This window comes from Paroedura picta, chromosome 1 (assembly GCF_049243985.1).
Source record: "Paroedura picta isolate Pp20150507F chromosome 1, Ppicta_v3.0, whole genome shotgun sequence".
NCBI lineage: Eukaryota > Metazoa > Chordata > Lepidosauria > Squamata > Gekkonidae > Paroedura > Paroedura picta.
The window spans coordinates 87356761-87378295 of NC_135369.1; the positions used below are offsets into that span (position 1 = coordinate 87356761).

Sequence of the window (21535 nt, forward strand, 5' to 3'; positions counted from 1 at the left end):
TCAGACACACCTCTGTGCCTGGAGCCAGCAGCAGGTAAGGGGAGAGGGCCCTGGGCAAAGGGTCGTGGTGGAGGGCTTCTTGGCCTGCTAGGCTGGACCTGCTAATGAGGGCCTCCAGGCCTGCTGACTGCCTGCTAAGGAGCTCTGTCCCGGGCCTGCTAACAAGCTGGCCAGCCCCACCTGCCCCACTTGATCTGGCTGCGAGCTGTGGTCCATAGCCTGGCCAGGGGAAGGGACACTTTCAAGGCCCATTCTTAGGAACGGGCTTTGAAGCTAGTTATGGAATAAAACATTAGTGGAATATTTATTTATTTTTGAATGCATACCCAAAAAGGAGATTTGAAAAGATTTTACATTTATAAAAATACCAATGAAAAAGAATGGCTGTCAAACAATCGCTATTAAATCAGTGCTTGCAAATCTTTAATTGTCGGGGGTTTTCTCTGTGAAAACACAATTATTTTTGGGTTGTTTTAGCTTCCTAAACCAACACCACCACCAGAAGAAACTGAAGAAGAGAAACAATTCCGAACACTGTTCAAACAGATTGCAGGAGAGGTAATAACTTACAAATAAACTAGATGCAAAATCACAACATAAGCAGAACTACTGATGACTCGTAAATGCAATCCAGTTGCTCTGATACCAGTTGTTTTGGGGAGGGTCCTCTCAAAGCCCAATTATTTTGGGGTTGTTTTAGCTAGATATATGAGTCCACACACACAGGTGTGTGAGTCCACACACACACACCAATCCCCATAGTTCAATGTGTGGTGCCTCTTGCTGAAATGGGATTGTATGCACATCCACTCCGCAGACCATGTGTGCTGCCACTAAATCCATGCATCCTAACCCTCCCCCCATCCACAGGATTAGTACTGCTGAAGTTGACCATCTGTTGAGGGCACAAAGCCTCTTTCAGTAGCAAGCTTACAAATTATTGCTCCATATGACAACATTGAGGCTTATGTCCTTGGAAAAATATCTCTGATTCATAATGGAAATGTGGGTTTCTTAGTTACCTGCAGTCTATTACTGAAACTGTAGATGCTATGAGATCCCCTTTTTACAGGCATGGCCATTCCAGGCTGCAGCATATTTTTGTTATCTGGAGCTCAGCTGGAGAGAGTGAGTTGAATCTGTTGGCAGAGTTTAAATGTGCAAAAGGGCAGAGCACCAGAATGCTTAAGAGAAGAAAACAGTTTTACTGTGAAGAGAAACTAACTTCGTATAGAGAGAAATTCAGCAGTGGAATAGGCTGTCTAAGGAGGTGGTGAGCTCCCCCTCACTGGCAGTCTTCAAGCAAAGGTTGGATACACACTTTTCTTGGATGCTTTAGGATGCTTGGGGCTGATCCTGCGTTGAGCAGAGGGTTGAACTAGATGGCCTGTATGGCCCCTTCCAACTCTATGATTCTGTGATTCTATGATTCTAAGAAGAGAGAGAATCCTGTTCCGTTGTCTTCATTCAGGCTGCTGAGGAGACAAGCAGGGGGGATTATGTTCAAGGGACCAGGAAGTTTTCAATTTAGCCAGACAGGACCCTGAGAAGATTATTTGAAAAATACCAAGAATTTCCCGTCCTAAATATCCTAGCTGCACATCTCCTCCAATGCCCCCTGCAGGGCATTTTTCATATGTTGTTCAAGCAGGCACACTGCAAATCTTGCATATTATTCCAATAGAATTTATCCAGCTTTTCTAGTCAAATCTGACCTAATTCTGCATTGAGGTAGGGCACCAGTGCTGCCTGTGCAGTTCTACTCCAACTGCATTGACAACCAGGAAGGTGTCAAGTTCAGTTTGCTGATATAAAAGCCTTATGTGGAATGGCCTCCCTCAGGGGATCTCCTTGTGCTCCTTTTCCCTTCAATTTAGGAAATGCCATAAGGCCTGTCATTTTACCATGGAGTCTTACTGGTAGATGAAAACGAGCAAGAATGGAGTGTATCAGACTGACTTCATATGGCTCCTTTAATATTGATTTATTTTATTTTTAATTATAAACATTGTTAGCTTTTAATTATTTTAATCACCAAGAGAATACTGGGAAAGGGAGGGTATAAATGTTTTTAAAACATAAATAGTGAAAAATAGATTGCATGTGGAATGCCTAAATATGAAAGCTGCATTCATTTCTTTACCTGTAGGATATGGAGATAAGTGCTGAAGAACTTGAGTATGTTCTCAATGCTGTGTTAGAAAAAAGTAAGTAGCACCAAGGTTGTAGTTCATACCATTAACATAGCAAAGTAGCATCAGATTGGGGAGAAAATCTGGAGGCTGGCATCCCTATGTATTGTTGTTGTTATGTGCGAAGTCGTGTCCGACCCATCGCGACCCCATGGACAATGATCCTCCAGGCCTTCCTGTCCTCTACCATTCCCCGGAGTCCATTTAAGTTTGCACCTACTGGACTCCATCCAGCCACCTCATTCTCTGTCGTCCCCTTCTTCTTTTGCCTTCAATCGCTCCCAGCATTAGACTCTTCTCCAGGGAGTCTTTCCTTCTCATGAGGTGGCCAAAGTATTTGAGTTTCATCTTCAGGATCTGGCCTTCTAAAGAGCAGTCAGGGTTGATCTCCTCTAGGACTGACCGGTTTGTTCGCCTTGCAGTCCAAGGGACTCGCAAGAGTCTTCTCCAGCACCAGAGTTCAAAAGCCTCAATTCTTTGACGCTCGGCCTTCCTTATGGTCCAACTTTCGCAGCCATACATTGCAACTGGGAAGACCATAGCCTTGACTAAACGCACTTTTGTTGGCAGGGTGATGTCTCTGCTTTTTAGGATGCTATCTAGATTTGCCATAGCTTTCCTCCCCAGGAGCAAGCGTCTTTTAATCTCTTTGCTGCAGTCCCCATCTGCAGTGATCTTGGAGCCCAGGAAAATAAAATCTGTCACTATCTCCATTTCTTCCCCATCTATTTGCCATGAATTGAGAGGGCCGGATGCCATGATCTTTGTTTTCTTGACGTTGAGTTTCAAGCCAACTTTTGCACTCTCCTCCTTCACCTGCATCAACAGGCTCTTTAGTTCCTCTTCACTATCCCTATGTATACTACCAGTTTTACTTCTAGATGATGATCTCACTAGCTAGGGAGAATATGCAAAGAACAGCCACATGTCCACTATAGTCATCATGTTTCTGTTTCATGGCACCACCACAGCACAATCTGCTGTGCCCAAGGAAACTGGGGGGAGGGGAGGCTCTACAAAAATATTACTAAAGTGAACAAGTAAAGCTAGCCTGCTTCTGGTTAGCTTGAAGAAAAAGGGAATGCCCATGAATTGGTTTTTATTTATTATGGTGATGGTGATGATGATTCCTTTGCAGCAAAGAACATCAAATTCAAGAAAATAGCCCTCCTTTCATGTCGAAACATCATTTCCCTAATGGATGTATCCTTTCGAGTAGCGACTATGAATTTATGTATATCTGTGCTGTAAGAATGGGTGCCGACATCTTCCTGTCTTTGCAGCTTTTATTATATGAAAGTACAGAAATGAATAAAGAATAGGAAAAAGTATCTTTCAGGAGACTGGATGCTTTATGGATTCAAGTCTAGCTCATGGCACTGATACTTCCGATATCAAATTTCTATTCTGCTATGACTGTGTTTACAAGTGTGTTTACAAGTGGCAATTGAAAATTTAAATGGTTCATAATAATGGAAGATTTACTGCATCTTTTCACTGACTGCATTGCATGGGAAGACTTGGAGAAAGGGAGCTCACTAACAACACTGGTTGGCAGGAGATCAAGTGTGATAGTGGGAGATCACCAGAACCCAACCTGGAGGTTGGCTGCTCTATAGGAGGCAGAGATGCAGGACTGCTGCTTTTGGTGACTCAACAATGTCTTTCCTGCCTAGGATTCTTGCACCTGCACTATTTCAATTGCAGCAGAGACCAAGATGGAGCCTACTATGTGAACCTAGTATGCTCTAACCCTGTGATTTTCAGTCTTTCCAGATCTGGGGTCCACTCTTAATCCCCAGACAACATGTGACATCATGGTCACATGACAGGAAGAAAGAGGCAGAGATGTGACTCCATTGGTGGCAAGATTAGGATTATCTGAAATCTACTGAGTCAGCCAGGAACCAGGAAGCATCAGCCATGCACCAGGAAGAAATTACAATGAGAGTCAGAGCCATAGAACAATCCCCATCACCACTGAATGACCTGGGCTCGCTCTCCTGCCCTTCTTGGCACATGTGAAGAGAAGGAGGAAGTGTGGCATGTCCATTAGCAGCAAGTCCTACTGAAAAATAGGAGCAAAAACTGTGGAAGCTTCTAACCCTGCAGGTCAGCCTTCACAATCCACCTGAGGATCCCAAACCATGTTTTATCCAGTGAGCTATTCACCAGTCCTGTCTTTGGGAATATAACCATAATTCTATGCCACTCCTCCTGTAATAAAAAGGAACAGGCACATTGCAATAGGAGCTCAACAGGAAGCCTCCACCTCACTCCAGCGTGGTGTAGTGTAGTGGGCTCTAATCTGGTGAGCTGGGTTTAATTCCCCACTCCTTTTCCACATGCAGCCAGCTGGGTGACCTTGGGCCAGTCACAATCTTATAGAGCTGTTCTCAGAGCAGTTCTCTCTGAACTCTCTCAGCCCCAACTATCTCACAGAGTGTCTGTTATGGGGAAGAAGAAGGGAAAGGTGTTTGTAAGCCAGTCTGGGACTCCTTTGGGTAGTGAAAAGTGGGATATAAAAACCAGCTCTTCTTCTTCCATGTATGTTGTTATATTGTTATCCCAAACTGGCCCTATGGATCTGTATTAGCCATTGCAGATGAGGCAATGCCATTCTATCACAGCAAGTGGCATCATGTAATAAAATTATACATTTAGGCCATTTTACATAGCTAATATTTTTCCTTAACGGGGACTGCATCAGTCTAGTGGAAATGGAAAATTGGAATTTAACGAGTTCAAAGTTTTCTGGGACAAACTGAAGAAGTGGATTGTAAGTTAATGTAATCCCGTCTTTGTTTTCTCAGTTGTTTTCTTGGCCTATTTCAGAAGCAGCTGTACAGCAGTTATGTTTTAAAAGAAGCAAAACATTAATTGAATACATATGTTCCACAGAAACTAGTTCTTTCTAGGAAGGGTTCTTTGTTTTCTGTAACCCAAACCACAATAATTTACAAAGAACATTAGCATTTTTCTTGAGAAGGAAAATATGGCTGAGATAAGAAAAACCAGAAATGTTCCTTAGAAGGAGGCCAAGCAAAATAAATCTTGATCAGAAAATATTTCTCTTAGTACAAATAGAAATTGCTGGCTCATGATACAGAGAAAACACTCTTGCTAAGTGTTTCTTTTGCTTGTGTCTGGTGCTTCAAGCAGCAAATGGGATTTGTAATAACATAGCCACTTAACAATGCCCCAGTATGTCAAGGATCACTTGGATATCCTCTTGGAATTCTTGCAAGAGTTGAATGACCTCTGAGGGTATCTGCTTCCTCATTTAGGCTTCCATTGAGGAGTCACTAACTTTTTCTCTTGCCCTCAGTACTACCATATTTGCCGGCGTATAAGACAACTGGGCGTATAAGACGACCCCCCCAACATTTCCACTCAAAATATAGAGTTTGTTAAATTACATTACAGTACTATGGGCCACTATGGGCAGCTATGTCTATCCCAACTGAAGTGCACCCGGCGTATAGGACGACCCCCCCCCCACTTGGAGACATGTTTTTCAGGGGGGGGAAGTAGTCTTATACGCCAGCAAATACTGTACTTTTCTTTGTCAAGTACAGAACCATGTTTCTGTACTCTTCCTTTCAGTGGCAGAAGGGCTGACTACTAACTATACCATCCCTTCTCTGGTCCCAGAACCAACTGGATCCCTGGTGTTTAAGATTGCAGTTCCCTTGCCTCCAAACCAAGGTTTCAACTGGTTTAGATTCTGAATTAGCAGGCAAGGAAGAAACCATGGTTCAAACAATGATAAATTATGGTTTGTTACCAACCAGAACCCAGTTTGATCTGTCTAAAGCTGGATGGCCCTAGCAAAGCTTCTTGTCAGTTTTTGGAAGCTAAGCAGAACTGGTAGAATTGAGATGGGCGATTACCAAGCAAGTCCAGGGTTGCCACACAGAGGCAGCCAAGGGGCCATCTCTGTCTGTCTCTAGCGTTTAAATTGCTATGGGATTGCCATAAGTATCTTGCTGTGTCTTAATGGGACTTTCTACCACCACAGTCAAGAAGTCTTTTGTTTTAGAGCTTCCTGTAAGGGGAGGAGAAAGAGGACAGGATGGTCAAGCCTGAGGATTTCCAAGGATCCTTCTCCTTAGGATAAACCTTCTGTGTGGATGGAATTCAATTTTGGGGAGAGGAATGAGGATGGCCATCAAAGTCAGGTCCATTCCTCACCTCTGCCAATATTGCTGGATGTCTGCAGCAGCCCGAATCGCTACAATTTGTAGTGGAATTTTGACATTTCGCACAGTGCAATTTGTAGTGCAATAGTCATATATCCGTAGCACTTTTTTGGTAACGCACATGTTTCTGGTTTTGCAGGAATTGCAAAAAAGGCGTTCTAAATTTGTGGTGCTTCTGACTGCCTCAGCCTGTCAATTGCAATGGAGAGCCAATCAAAACAGATCGCCCTCATGGCTCCGAAATGCCTCTTTCCCTTTAAATTTTATTTTTAAAAAATCCAAAAACACACGTGCCAATGAATATGTGTTAATTCATTGCTTCTTTGCTTCACACAGAACTGTATTTTGTTGAACCCCCCCCCCAATGGCTTTTTACACAAGGCTAAACCAGGGTGGAGGTATTCATTGCAGATGGAAAAAAGCCCACTGAGGGAGCTTTCACAGTTCCTCCATCCACGCTAATTAATACGGCTTACTGGCGGACATGTGTGTAATCGTTGACACGCATCTCCAAGAAAACAAAATAACATACAATGCATGTTAGTGCAGGCAGGGCAACATTTGGGCACATGGTGAGCAAGGGACTCTGTGGTGTTATGATGCTCACTTTGAAAGTTTAAAGTTTAAAACCTTCTGTCGAACAGTGTGCTCGCTTGTTCGTTGCTTTATAAGGTTTGTAGGGGAAAAGGCATTCCCGTCTCCTGGAAGCTTGGGGGCGGGAATGGAGGAGGCATGCGTGGCATGCGCGGACGGGTGATCGCCCTCCCTGCTGCTGCCGGTCCGCAGCCTCGAGAAGGTTGCGGACCACTGCTTTAAAAGATTTTTTTTCTTCAAAAGCCATTGGTGCAATTTAGTTCCTATAAGCCTCAAGGGCTAGATATTTATTTTTTTAATGGAGCCAAGGTTTCCCGATTGCCAGATTCTGCATTAGTCTTGGAATCCACATTTTTCTTGGCATACTTTACTTCTGTGGATTGTATAAAGCATAAAGATACTGGCTAGAAGAGTAGCAGTAGGAGAAAGTTGCTGAGGAAGCTCATATTTCTATAGTTAATGCTTCATAGTGTCTGTGTATCTATCCTGTTTGCTGAACAGTCTAATTTTTTCCCACTCAGGGTATCTTCCTTCATTTTGATTCTGATCATTCTGGCACCATGTCTTCCTATGAACTTCGTCTAGCTTTAAAAGCAGCAGGTACTGAATTAGATACTGTTGTTCCCCTTTTCCCTCAAGGCCTTGGTACTTGGTGATTCAAGATGGCTGCCCAAGGCCAGGAAAGATGCAGAGACAGAGGTGCCTTCAGAAAGAGTCGGGAGGGGGCACCAGTGATGAGCCTTCCAGGATTGCCTTAATAAGATTCAGTTTGCATGGCAGCTGGGCTTGAGGCATCTGGCGGCTTTCTTTTTCTTTTTCTTTTTGCCAGGCTATGGTGGTTTCTAACTTGAGGTAAGTAGGTCATGTGAAATGAGTGGATGCTGCCAGTTGTACACACCACATCGATGTGGGTTGGTGGTGACATGCCAACTGGCAGTTTCTGCTAACAGCAAGTCAGCAGCACAGTCTGCTTACTGCAAGCATGATGATCTTAAAATGTATTCACCCTGAGTGAGGGATGCCAACCCAGCAGGACGAAAAGTATCTTTTTGCATTAGAATCTGCTGCCAAATAAGCAACAAGCAGGGTCAGTTCCTTTCTGCTGAGCCATTTTTCAGAGCAGCATACTGAATGGGAACAAGAAGCTTTTGCGTTATGCTCTGCCTCTACCAAAAAACACTGAACTCCTCCCACACATCTGTCAGATGCTTCTGGTCCAGTAGACCAATAAAAAACAACCAGTCTACACTCTGGCCTTTAAGAAACCCCTACAAACTCCTAAAAACAATGGAGCTGGTTTGACCTGCTCTAAACTCTGTTTCCAAGTCCTAGCCAAGAACCAGAGGCTTGGATCCCTTAGAGCTGTGGTCCCCAACCTTTTTATCACCAGGGACTGGTCAATGCTTGACAATTTTACTGAGGCCGGGGGAGGGTAGACTTTTACAGAGCGATGTCACCGCTGCCGCCTGAGCCCCTGCTCCATTTGCCTTCCTGCCGGCACCCCTGACTTACCACCGCCCGCTGGGGGGGCGCTGCCAGCAGCAGCTGTGCAGTGCCACACCGAGGGGGAGCCCCAGCCATTGCACCCGCTGGAGAGCACCAAAGGTGAGCTAGTGGCAGAGTGGCAGGGCAGCCCCCGAGGCAGCAGCCGGGAAGGAGGATGAGGAGGAGCCACGGACCGGTACCAACTGATCCACAGACCAGTATCAGTCCTCGGACTGGAGTTTGCGGACCACTGCTTTAGAGGATTTTGAGGGTGCAGGGGGACATTTCCCCCCCGCCCAGATCTCCCCTCCTGTGGCAGATCTCTGACATGCCTGCCAGTCTTTTCCCCTAGAAGCAGCATTTGGGGAGAATATTTGGGCTATGGCATGGGGGAGGGGGGAGTTGTGCTCAGTTAATAGAAATCTGCCTGTGGAATCCTCTGTTAGATCCACCCCCACCCCCAATTTCTGTTTCAAAGGATGGCCTCCTATGATGCCATCAGCCACATGAATTGGTTCCATCAGACTCAGGATAGCAGCAATAGTAGGTGTGAAGCATCATTGTGGGGAGCTTGTGAAGCTGCCTTATACCAAGTCAAACCCTCGGTCCTTCATAGTCAGCATTATTTGTTCAGCCTGGCAGTGGCTGTCCGGCCCCTCAATCTTTTTTAGGGAGATGCTGGGGATTGAACCTGGGATTTTCTGCATACAAAGCAGATGCTTTCCCACTGAGCCACAGCCCTGACCTGTAACAAAAAGTGTGTAGTTCAGGATTTCAGGAGAGATTTTTGACAGAGGAAATTCATATTTCTATTTTTTAAAGGTTTCCAGCTCAACAATTACCTGCTTCAGTTGATGGTTCTTAGATACTCTGATGACCAATACCAAATTGAATTTGATGATTTCTTAAACTGTCTAATTCGTCTAGAAAATGCATGCCGTGAGTATCCTAACCTAGAACCTTCATCTGTTTTGGCGTTCTTTTCACATAGCACATGATGGACAGTGCATATTTTTCCTGTGCTTCTGATGGTCTTGATTTTGTCCATAGTAAGTGTTCACTCTGTTGCTAAATATTCTGCAGTTATGGTGTATGTAGAGCAATCCTAAACAGTGACCTCTTATAAGTTTAGTGAATGGTAAGTCTACTTAGGATTGCACAGTTACTGTCATGTGTCTTGCACAGTTGCACAGATTGCACAATTACTGTCACCATTCATTTGATACTAAGTGGCCATTTTCAAACTGCCTTTGTATTCCATTTTAGTAATGGGTTGCTAATGGACTTTGGTGTTATTTCAGACAAACCCATTTTAGTAACCAGCTGCTAGAGGAATTTATTTATCTGTGTTGGTTTTACAAAGTGTGGTTGAGCCAGTTTGGAGGGAAACTGCTTTCTTCTGTTGTCCACCCCTTTGTTGAGCTTTTGAATAACTGTGGTGCTCAACTGAAAATATCCCTATTGCTTCTCTCCCCCTCCCCGGTACCATTTTCTGCAGACCTTTTTTTAGCGCTATAGCACTAAAGCAGTGTAGCACTTCAGTGCCACAGCAGCATCATTGAGATGCCTTTACTCCATTGTGATATTGGTTTAGATCTCTAGTGCTCAACTTAGAACATTAAAAAAAACCCTTAAGCAAAATTGTGAAGCAAAAAAGGGCTGAGAATAGGGAAAGTGGCACTGTTTGAAATGACCATAGTGCTTCAGAGACGGAAAGGAAGGAAAACTGCTGTATAAAACCCTTGTTCCTGTACCACTTTACATAGTATTGGGCTAACAATGAATAACATTCAGTTTTGAATGGTAACATGAAAAAACTTCAGTGTGTTTATTTTTGGCAGTCTAGAGATATAACTCAACTTTCAATGACATACTTTGTAGAAAGGTAACTCACAGTGTTTTCACAGTCAGTTTCAGCCATTATCCCAAGTTATTTGGAGTTCTTAAGATCTGAAGAAGCATGGAAGTAAACGTCAAAAAGAATCACCGGCAAATCCTCCAAATCAAATTCTTTCACTGAATGTTGAATATTTACTTATGTTATGGTTGGTGATATCAAAACCAAGCTGACACAAACATCTGTGTTGTTTCCCACTGAGACTGCTCAAGTCTCAAGAATGGCTATTAAAAGTCACCATTCTCCAAGTGTCTGACATTTATTGCAACAGATCCTGGGCATCTGAGCATAAATTAAATTAGGATGGAAACATTTTGTCACATTCTGCTTTTCTTGCAGGTGTATTTCAAGCCTTAAGTGCAAAAGGCAGAGACTTTGTTGAACTGAATATCTGCGATGTGAGTATTAAAAAGCATAAACTCAAAATATACTTAAGTACAAAATATTTGACTGCAGCATTCTCTGTTGGATTTCTCACTTCTCTTTGTGTGTTCTACTTCCCTCAGTTCACTTTTTATGGGCACATTTTACTCCTGATACAAGTGAGTGAAAGTTATCAAAATGGTTTGTTCTCCAGTGTAATAAATTGGCCTGACAAATTCTGCCCAGAGGCCTTTGGCCCTTAGGGGTTACAACAGTGTAATGCAAAGAAAATGATAGAGTGTGAAGGGGAGCCAGCATTTCCTCAGGCTTGAAATAACTAACTTGCTTTGCTGTGGCCCTCTGCCAAAACCTCCATCGCTGTTTTGTTGTTGTTGTTATGTGCGAAGTCGTGTCCGACCCATCGCGACCCCATGGACAATGATCCTCCAGGCCTTCCTGTCCTCTACCATTCCCTGGAGTCCTTTTAAGTTTGCACCTACTGCTTCAGTGACTCCATCCATCCACCTCATTCTCTGTCGTCCCCTTCTTCTTTTGCCCTCGATCACTCCCAGAATTAGGCTCTTCTCCAGGGAGTCCTTCCTTCTCATGAGGTGGACAAAGTATTTGAGTTTCATCTTCAGGATCTGGCCTTCTAAAGAGCAGTCAGGGCTGATCTCCTCTAGGACTTACCGGTTTGTTCGCCTTGCAGTCCAAGGGACTCGCAAGAGTCTTCTCCAGCACCAGAGTTCAAAAGCCTCAATTCTTTGACGCTCGGCCTTCCTTATGGTCCAACTTTCGCAGCCATACATTGCAACTGGGAATACCACAGCCTTGACTAAACGCACTTTTGTTGGCAGGGTGATGTCTCTGCTTTTTAGGATGCTGTCTAGATTTGCCATAGCTTTCCTCCCTAGGAGCAAGCGTTTTTTAATTTCTTTGCTGCAGTCCCCCTCTGCAGTGATCTTGGAGCCGAGGAAAATAAAATCTGTCACTACCATCGCTGTTTACTTAGAGGTAAAGAGGCTTTAGAATCATAGAATCATAGAATCATAGAGTTGGAAGGGGCCATACAGGCCATCTAGTCCAACCCCCTGCTCAACGCAGGATTAGCCCTAAGCATCCTAAAGCATCCAAGAAAAGTGTGTATCCAACCTTTGCTTGAAGACTGCCAGTGAGGGGGAGCTCACCACCTCCTTAGGCAGCCTATTCCACTGCTGAACTACTCTGACTGAGAAAAACTTTTTCCTGATATCTAGCCTATATCGTTGTACTTGAAGTTTAAACCCATTACTGCGTGTCCTTTCCTCTGCAGCCAGCAGAAACAGCATCCTGCCCTCCTCCAAGTGACAACCTTTCAAATACTTAAAGAGGGCTATCATGTCCCCTCTCAACCTCCTTTTCTCCAGGCTGAACATTCCCAAGTCCCTCAACCTATCTTCATAGGGCTTGGTCCCTTGGCCCCAGATCATCTTCGTCGCTCTCCTCTGTACCCTTTCAATTTTATCGATGTCCTTCTTGAAGTGAGGCCTCCAGAACTGCACACAGTACTCCAGGTGTGGTCTGACCAGTGCCGTATACAATGGGACTATGACATCTTGTGATTTTGATGTGATGGCTCTGTTGATACAGCCCAAAATGGCATTTGCCTTTTTTACCGCTGCATCACACTGCCTGCTCATGTTCAGTTTACAATCCACAAGTACCCCAAGGTCTCGTTCACACACAGTGCTACCTAGAAGCGTATCCCCCATCCAGTAGGCATGCTTTTCATTTTTCTGACCCAGATGCAGAACTTTACACTTATCTTTATTAAATTGCATCTTGTTCTCATTTGCCCATTTTTCCATTGTGTTCAGATCTCGTTGAACTCTGTCTCTATCTTCCGGAGTATTTGCCAGTCCTCCCAATTTGGTGTCATCTGCAAACTTGATGAGTAGTCCCTCCACCCCCTCATCTAGATCATTAATAAATATGTTAAAAAGTACCGGGCCGAGCACCGAACCCTGAGGTACCCTGCTACTCACCTCTCTCCAGTCTGATGAAACACCATTGACAACAACTCTTTGAGTGCGGTTCTCTAACCAATTCCCTATCCACCTAACGATCTGAAAATCCAGATTGCAGTCCTTCAACTTATCCATCAGAACATCATGGGGAACCTTGTCAAAAGCTTTACTAAAATCCAAGTAAATGACATCAACCAAATTTCCCCGATCCAGCAAACCTGTTACTTGGTCAAAAAAGGAAACTAGGTTGGTCTGGCAGGACCTGTTGGAGACAAATCCATGCTGACTTCCTTGGATCACCAAATTGTCCTCCAGATGTTTGCAGATCGCTCCCTTTAATATCTGCTCCATTATCTTCCCCACAACAGAGGTCAGACTCACTGGTCTGTAGTTTCCCGGGTCATCCTTCCTCCCTTTTTTGAAGATCGGAATAACGTTTGCTCTTTTCCAGTCCTCCGGGACATCTCCAGTCCTTAAAGAGGTTCCGAAGATGATGGACAAGGGCTGTGCAAGTTCTCTGTAAAGTTCTTTGAGTACTCTCGGGTGCATTTCATCTGGACCAGGGGATTTGAACTCATCCAGTGCAGCTAAATGCCTCTCGACCACCTCTCTATCCATGTTAACCTGCCACCCAGACACTATCCTTTGGCTACAGCCATCTCTAGATGTGCCTAAACACTTTGACCTGTGGGAAAAAACAGATGTAAAATAGGCACTAAGCCTTTCTGCTTTCTCTGCATCTTTCGTTAGAGTTTGTCCATCCGCACCCAACAGTGGGCCTATTGCCTCCTTTACTTTACGTTTGCTCCTCACGTAACTGAAAAATCTTTTCTTATTACAGTGGGCTTCCCTGGCCAATCTTAGCTCACTCTCAGCTTTGGCCTTTCTGATGATTGATCTACAGTGCCTAGTAACCTGTAGGTACTCTTCTTTAGAGCTCTGTCCTTCCCTCCATTTCCTGAACATTTTCCTTTTCTTTCTTAGTTCCTCTTGAAGTTCTCTGTTCATCCAAATAGGCTTCTTAGAGCTCCTGCAGTGTTTTCGTATTTCTGGAATAGTCATTGATTGAGCATGCAATAGCTCTTGTTTGAGTAGCGCCCACCCTTCACATGCTCCCTTCCCTTCCAGCATTCTTGTCCATGGTATGACACTCATCATGTCTCTGAGTTTATTAAAGTTTGCCCTACGAAAATCCAACATCCGCGTCTGGCTACAAGCTTCCTTGGCTCCCAATCTCAAAAGGAATTCTATGAGGACATGGTCACTTCCCCCTAGGGTCCCCACCTCCTTCACCTCATCCACCAACTCTTGCCTGTTGGTCAGTATTAAGTCCAGTATGGCTGAACCTCTTGTGGGTTCATCTACCATTTGATAAATGAAATTGTCAGCCAGGCAGGTAAGAAACTTGCATGACTGAGGACGCTTCGCAGAGTTTGTTTCCCAGCACACATCTGGGAAATTGAAGTCACCCATGATGACAAGGTCCTGCCGTTTGGATATTTTCTCAAGCTGCTCACAAAGTGCAGCATCCACATCCTCTCGTTGGTCAGGCGGTCGGTAGCAGACACCAACCACCACACTGTTTGTTTTCCCCTCGCTTATTTTCACCCAGATGCTTTCCACTGTAGATATACTCTCCTTCACTAGAATTTCCTGACAGGTAAGCCCTTTCCTCACATACAGTGCCACTCCTCCACCTCTTCGATCTATTCTGTTTTTTCTGAACAGTTCATATCCATCCACCATTACATTCCAGTCATGAGAATCATTCCACCAAGTTTCTGTGATGCCTACTAGATCATACCTTTCCATCAGCATGAGAAGTTCCAGCTCTTCCTTTTTATTGCCCATGCTTCGGGCGTTAGTATAAAGACATCTGAATCCTTTTACTTTTGGTTCCCTATGAGCTGGCCTTGCCGGTTGGGCTGCCTCCGATAGTTTTCCTTCCATACACTCCCTATGTTGATCGTCTCCTTCCCCTAGTGGCTTTAGTTTAAAGCTCTCCTGATGAATCTCCCCAGGTTCCTGCCAAACACATTCTTCCCCAGTTTCGATAAGTGCAGTCCATCAGGTGCTAGTAGGCCTTCCTCAAGAAAGCCTATCCCATGGTCCCAGAAACCAAATCTCTCCTGCCGGCACCAACTACGCAGCCAGTGATTCACCTCCATTATCTTCCTCTCCCGACGCATTCCTCTTCCCTTGACAGGCAAGATTGAAGAGAATACCACTTGTGCCCCCATTTGCTTGAGCTTCCTCCCCAGATCTTGATAGTCTTTTTTAATAGGAGCGATGGTATTCAGGGACATGTCATTCGTTCCCACATGGACCATCACAAATGGGTAGCGATCTGTAGATTTGAGGAGTTTGGGCAGCCTTTCTGAAACATCTTTAATTTTCGCCCCTGGCAAGCAACACACCTCTTGGGTTAGGGGGTCGGGCCCAGCCACATGGCGATCCATTCCTCTTTCATCTAGGCCTTGATTTTTGAAGGAGTTTTGAACAGACCCAATACTTCTGACCCTTCAGCACTCACTTTTGTCAAAATGAGAAACTTGGTAGAAGTGAATAGGAAGCAGAGGCCACAGATTGACCATATCACAGCAGACAGCGAAGTCTGGTGTCCAGAAAGGCAGACAAATGTCACCACCTGCTAATGTTCATGCAAAAGTATACCTCCTGGGTTATCTTCTGTAAGCTTCACATAATAATCATTTATATTGTTTGAAATCACCTTAATTGTAATTCAGTGATGCTTTGCTGTGCTAACTCAAATATACTTCTGAACAGCACCTGGACAGGTGAAGGGAAATTTTGGACTTCACTATAAATAAATGACTTTGCCCTCAGGGTTTACTAGTTGCCCCTTATTTGGGAAAATTTCCTCTCATTTCACTTTTTTTCCCTAGGCATTATACATACAGGGTCATGTGTATTCCGGGGCAAGAACAAAAAGGCTAACTGAGATCAGAGTTTTACATGTATGAAAATTAAACTCTGAAGTTGGGTTGTTAATTTAGAACTGCAAGTCCATCTTTGGCCACCTTCTATGCCACCGTTGATGCTGTGCATTAGAAGGCAGGCAGTAACTTTTCAGTGGAGATCTTTGCTCCTGGTTGTACCATAAATAATCCATAGGTATAATATAGGGCTATTATTATTCCTGGTTGAGAGTTCTCTTTCAGGTAAAATCTCTTTCATTCACAAGAATGGCATAAAGGGAACTTTCAATAAGGTTTTATTAGTTTTAAAAACCTAAGCAGGTTTTGTCTGACTCACATATTCAATGAGTACATTCCAGCTGTCCTGCTGTTGAAGGTTTGTGATGCTCCATGAAAAAAAGAGAATGAACTTATGTCCCTCCATTTCCAGAGGAAAAACACAGCTTAAGCCTTTACAGAATTCTACTAGGGAATGCTCCAGAAGGAAGGCTACTTATCAATCAGCTAAAACAAACATATGACCTGGAAACTACAAACCACAACCCCCTCTTAAAGGACAAGCACTAATTACATATTCCTCAGTCATCTCATGTATGCACTTGCTATGTGCAGACAATTTATTATTCTGTCAGGACAGCACAATTATGGTCAACTGGAATTTTCTTGTTCACTGATATAGGGAAGTGATTAGTACCTCATAATATTACAAGCCTATCTAATATAACCTGAGCCCCTTCTGATATTAACCAGTATCACCATTTCTGCTTATACTTGATTACTGAACTTCAGTACAGAACTAACTGCTGTTAAACAGTATAGATTCTGTGATCACAACATGCTGACAGAATATGAAGAGTCTTCAGTCTTCTCAGAACAGTGATGAACAGGGCTTATAAGTTATAATATTTGCTCTCTCTCTCTCTCTCAAGTTTATCAACTTGACTATGAACATTTGACAAAGTCCAGCCCAGCTTGCCCTGAAGATGTCTCTCAAATCAAGTTCTAACAGGCCATTGAAAATGGGAACTCATCTGCCATCCTTTCTTATTTTCACCCTGATTTTATTACAATAAAGGTTTAGAAAAAACTAATATTGATATGTATGTAATGTATGTATATTTGCCCCACAACAAATATGAATTTCTGTGGGAATGAAGTCTAATCTACTAGTTATATCACATGAAATGAGGACTTGTAAGCAGTCACTGCCATTTTTATGAAACATTATTTTAATTCCCAATAAACTTTTCTCACACTAGAACTCTTCCTATGTCATCCTCATTTCATTTGTCCACCTGCAGATTTTTTTATAATCCATATAATGGGAAGATCAGACTAGAAATAAACTGACAATGGTCCAGTTATTGGTGGCTCATAGACTGATGGTAGTGGGATGGCACAAGAGACCATACACTCATTTCTTGTTCAAAGCAATGAAGATTGGGGGTTCCTTGAGCAAGTGGCTCTAACTGGTCCATCAGAAATTCTCCATTTCCTATAGGTCTGCCTTCTCATGAAAACAGGTCAAGGATTTTAAATTATCGATCCATCAGATATGTTGACAGATTGTTGCATTTGGATTGTGTTTGTTACCTCAGCTGTACTCACATGCCATTATAGGTCCTGTTTTTTCTCTTCAGCCTCACATACGCTGTGTGTTGAGACTTCCATTTGACCACCAATGGTGTATTCTCCTTCCTGCTTTCAGTCCCCATCTCTCCCTCTTCCCCTATATTTTGTTATCCAAATATATGAGGAATGTATGGTGAAAGAATTTTTCATGACAGCTTGCTCACTGGAAAATAGAAAATGCAGCATCCATACAAGTCAATTAAAGGGATTACTAAAAGCTGCACCTGTATTTTAGGCCTCACAGCTGAGTGAAATATGAACTCCATAATCAGCATTGCAATGACATTGTCTTTTTTTCAGTGACTTCACAATTTGTGGCCTTTTGCTTTATATCGGATAAATGAGGCTCTCAGAGATGAAACTAGAAACCTTGGAATACTTCATGATAACCTTGTGCTTTGACTGACCTTCGAAAGGCAGATTACAAATAGATAATTGTCCTTCCTGAGTCCATTTTTAGTTTGAAAACAGATTGCCTGGTGCCACAAAGGAGTGGATTTGAAAGGCTGATCTGATTCATTTCCCAGAGGACAAGAAGTGTGTCTGAAATAGAAAGGAGGTCATATTAACAGGTCATGTCAGAATCATAGCTTCCATATGTCGATGTGGCTGGATAGATGGATCATATGCTTATCCTAGGGCAAAAATGAACTGAAAGTCCTACTGGGAAAATTTCAAGGGCTGAGTAAACAAATCAGGCTCGAAACATGCCATATACTTATGATGGTTGTCCTATTAAAGTTTTAAGTTCCAGCAAGTCAAACTCATTCTGGACTTAACATCGTAACTTATTTTGGTACACCCCTGCCCCCATCACATGGAGTATCCAAAACAAAATGGCCACAATACCTTCCATTAAGACAGTGGGCTATCCATTTTCAGATGATCAAAACAGCTTCCATGATGGAGGCAGACATATTGACTGGTTCCAAAGTACATTTTGCTCTGATGATAAATTCAGGTATTTTGAAAATATTTTGAGGGCATAGTTAAAACTGATTATAGGAACCACAATTCTGAATTCTCTGATCCAAAATTGCACTCATTGTTTTTCCCCATGAATTATACAATCTCACCCTTATTTCACCAAAGGTTTATCCAAAATAAACTGTCGATCCTTGTATGACAATCACGCTTGCATTTGTTTTTGATCAAGCATTTTTAACACAGCTCCCCTTGGCTGAGAAAGAAGCACTTACGTATATGCTTCAAATGTCCAATATCTGGAAGATGTAAAAACATCCCTCCATGATAGCTCATCAGGGTCTTTTGGAAAGATTATATGTTCATTCATTCATTCATTCATTCATTCATTCATTCATTCATTCATTCAGTCTGTCTATCTCTCTCACACACACACAAATGTTGCTTTGTATCTTATTTGTAATTCCCTATGTGAGCCAAGGAGCCTTCTTCCTACAATTTTAGCTCACAAAGGGTATTTTCAGGCTGCATGCATGGCAGCTCTATTAATTCCAATACACTGTGAACTTGTGCTGTCTCTTTGTATATGCTAATGGAATGCTATTATCAAGCATTTTCTGCTTTACTCTGTTGTGCCAAACTTCATTCCAAGGGTTCCTCAAACTTCTATCATCAGTGTAATGATGGTGGGAGAAAGTATGTGAAATAAGGAGGCAAGCCAAAAGAAAAAAAAAGAGATAAATACAAGTTATTAAGGAACAATAAATAGAATATTCCTTAATAATGTCTTGCTACCACTTACAAGGGCGTTTTCCCACAGCTGTAGTACATTTTAATGCAAGAGGCGTTAAATAGCTTTTACTTCAGTTGGGTTTGTGAATGCTCGTCTGTGTAGTAAAGGCCTCTCCAGTTCTCAATTCTGAAATCTTTATTATATAGTAAACCCCTCTGACTGATTACGCTGAGTATGTGGATGGCTCACATGTGTTTGAATGGACCAAGTTCAGTAGAATAAGCACAAGAGCTGGATGCTGATCCTCTTCCAGGGGACATATTGGTGCATATTGCAGGGCATCTGGAAATTTATATAAACATCTGGCATTCACAATGTAATCTGACATTCGCATGGTATTTTTTCTGTTCAAATTAAAAATCAAGGATTCACAGTGGCATGACACTCGCAGTTACAGTTCCCATAAAGGGTTCCCATTTTGCAGGGGAGAAAGAAGACTTAGTTCCAGTCAAAGCTGTTCCTGTAGAACAAAATGTGAGTCCAGATGTCTGAAAGCCTGAGTCAGATCTGAACTTTGTTGGTCTTCAGAGTACCAATGGACTTTTCCCCTCTGTAGTTAACGTGCCATATCTGACTTGACTTCTCATTGTTTACTCCTTTGTTAATTGAAAATCAATCTGAATTTTGCAACACCAAATAATGCATTTATCCGGGTCACAAAATAACATTTGAAGTCTATGGAAAGCTAGCAAAGTTGCAGGCATTTCGCTAATTCTCCTTGTTGATAAAAAGTGAGATTTCTTGGCACTACATTTGCCATTTCGAAACATCTATCTTCTACATAGAATAGAATGTAATGGGTTCTATTAATGATGTGGCAGCCCTCTGATTGGCCCTCAGGGGGAGGACGCTCCCCCTGAGAGCCACTTAGAGGAGCTGGCACGCCATCCAGAAGCACCGCAGGGCCACTGGAAGGGGGCCCTCCCCCAGTGAGGGCCAATCAGAGACCCTTCCTGACCGCCAAGGGGGCCATTAGTCCTGGCAACCTCCACCATGGCCACCCACCATTCTGGCCAGCGTCCCTGCTTCCTCATGGGCCAAGAAGCACCACAACCCTCCATTACAGCCCAGCATCAACTCTTCTTCCCATTCCCTATGTGAGCCAAGGAGCTCTGTGAGCTGCCATATATTGTCAGGATGAAAAGGGCATGTGCAACATGTGCACCTGTCTTTGTGTTCCAATGCAGCTAACCACGGCTCTGGAGGGGCTCCCCCTGCCAGAGCTGCTGGGGGGCCTGCCTCCAGCTCCCAGCCATGAGCGGTGAGAGCTGTCACTGGTTTCCAGCCTCCTGCGGCAGGGTCGGACGTGGGGATCCTGCTGCTGGCTCCCTGCCATTGTGAAAGCTGGCAGGGGGCCTCCCACCATCTCCCGGCCTGCTTGTAAAGTTGGCTTAGCCCCTAGTCTCATATAATGAATGCTCCTTAGCTAACCTAATTTGCAGCAACCAGTGATTGCTAGGTATATCTTATGAACAATTCTCTTTTTCTTTTGATGCTATGGAAATCTCCAGACTTACAGCAACTAAATTTGGCCCTTGAAGGAGAAAGGCTAAAACGTCTCACACCCTCCCCTAAAAAACAAACCCAAAATGAAATGCACAATTATTCTTCTGTCTCCTTTGATCAGTGAAAAATAGATGGACGGATTGACATTTATCGAAGTCTAATTAAAAACAGAATCAATAGCAGATTTTACTGAATTAAAAGACTCTGTGTATAACTAAAACAGAATTGGTTTGCTTACTCTAAAACTAGCTCTTTCAGGTTTCAGCCCTTCTTTTTAAAAGTATTAATTGATTTAATTCACTTCTGGCTGACATATAGTTTCCCTGGAGGGTGATGCATATGTGTTCTTGTTGGATTTGCAAAATGATTTTAGAATCTGAAAACTAAACTCTAAAACTGCTGAGCAGCAAAAAAGAAATATAAAACCCACAAAATGTTATTTCAATCATGCAAGTTTAATTGCTTGGCAGAAAAACAGTTCTGGATGCTGATGACTCTTGGTCTTCTGTACTGAAATTATTCCAACCTTTATTCTATTTAATTATTATAGATGACATATCCTGCAACCACCACTGGGAAGCAGGAAAATGTGTTCATTTTAAGAAGTTTGATTCCAGTTCTTTCCTTCATTTTAAAAAGATGATGACTAAGAAAAGCAAAGTAGAGAAGAGGTAATCACTATGGACACATGATCTTTTCCCATCCCTACTCACAGAACAAGGTGCAGTGGGTTTTCAGTTAGGACTGTCAAATCATCCTTACACTGCCCCAGTAGGGTGAGCCCTAGAGCGATTCCTGACATTGCAACATTAGGGGCCAAGCCTGTTGCATTCAGGAATTCAACAGGTGCTAGACAGGTGGGGTGGAAGAACACTGCAGACAGCCTCCCCCTCCCCACAGGACCTGGAAAGGCTGCAGGCAGCTATTGGGGAACTCACCAGCAGGGGCAGCTCTCATGCAGCAGGGATTTGCAGACTCTGAACCTCGGTGAGAACTGGAAGA

At 43.3% G+C, this 21535-nt stretch overlaps 1 protein-coding gene across 1 annotated transcript in view; it reads left to right on the forward strand.

The window, feature by feature from the left end:
• Positions 1-16928, forward strand: part of CAPN9 (calpain 9) — a 47324-nt gene extending 30396 nt beyond the window's left edge. Inside the window, exons 13-20 of the mRNA XM_077346505.1 lie at positions 478-558; positions 2150-2207; positions 3331-3395; positions 4903-4971; positions 7510-7588; positions 9296-9412; positions 10710-10768; positions 16608-16928. Coding sequence (XP_077202620.1) covers positions 478-558; positions 2150-2207; positions 3331-3395; positions 4903-4971; positions 7510-7588; positions 9296-9412; positions 10710-10768; positions 16608-16634 — 555 coding nt within the window. The 3' untranslated portion in view covers positions 16635-16928. The remainder of the gene's footprint in view (positions 1-477; positions 559-2149; positions 2208-3330; positions 3396-4902; positions 4972-7509; positions 7589-9295; positions 9413-10709; positions 10769-16607) is intronic.
• The last annotated feature ends 4607 nt before the right edge of the window (positions 16929-21535 follow it).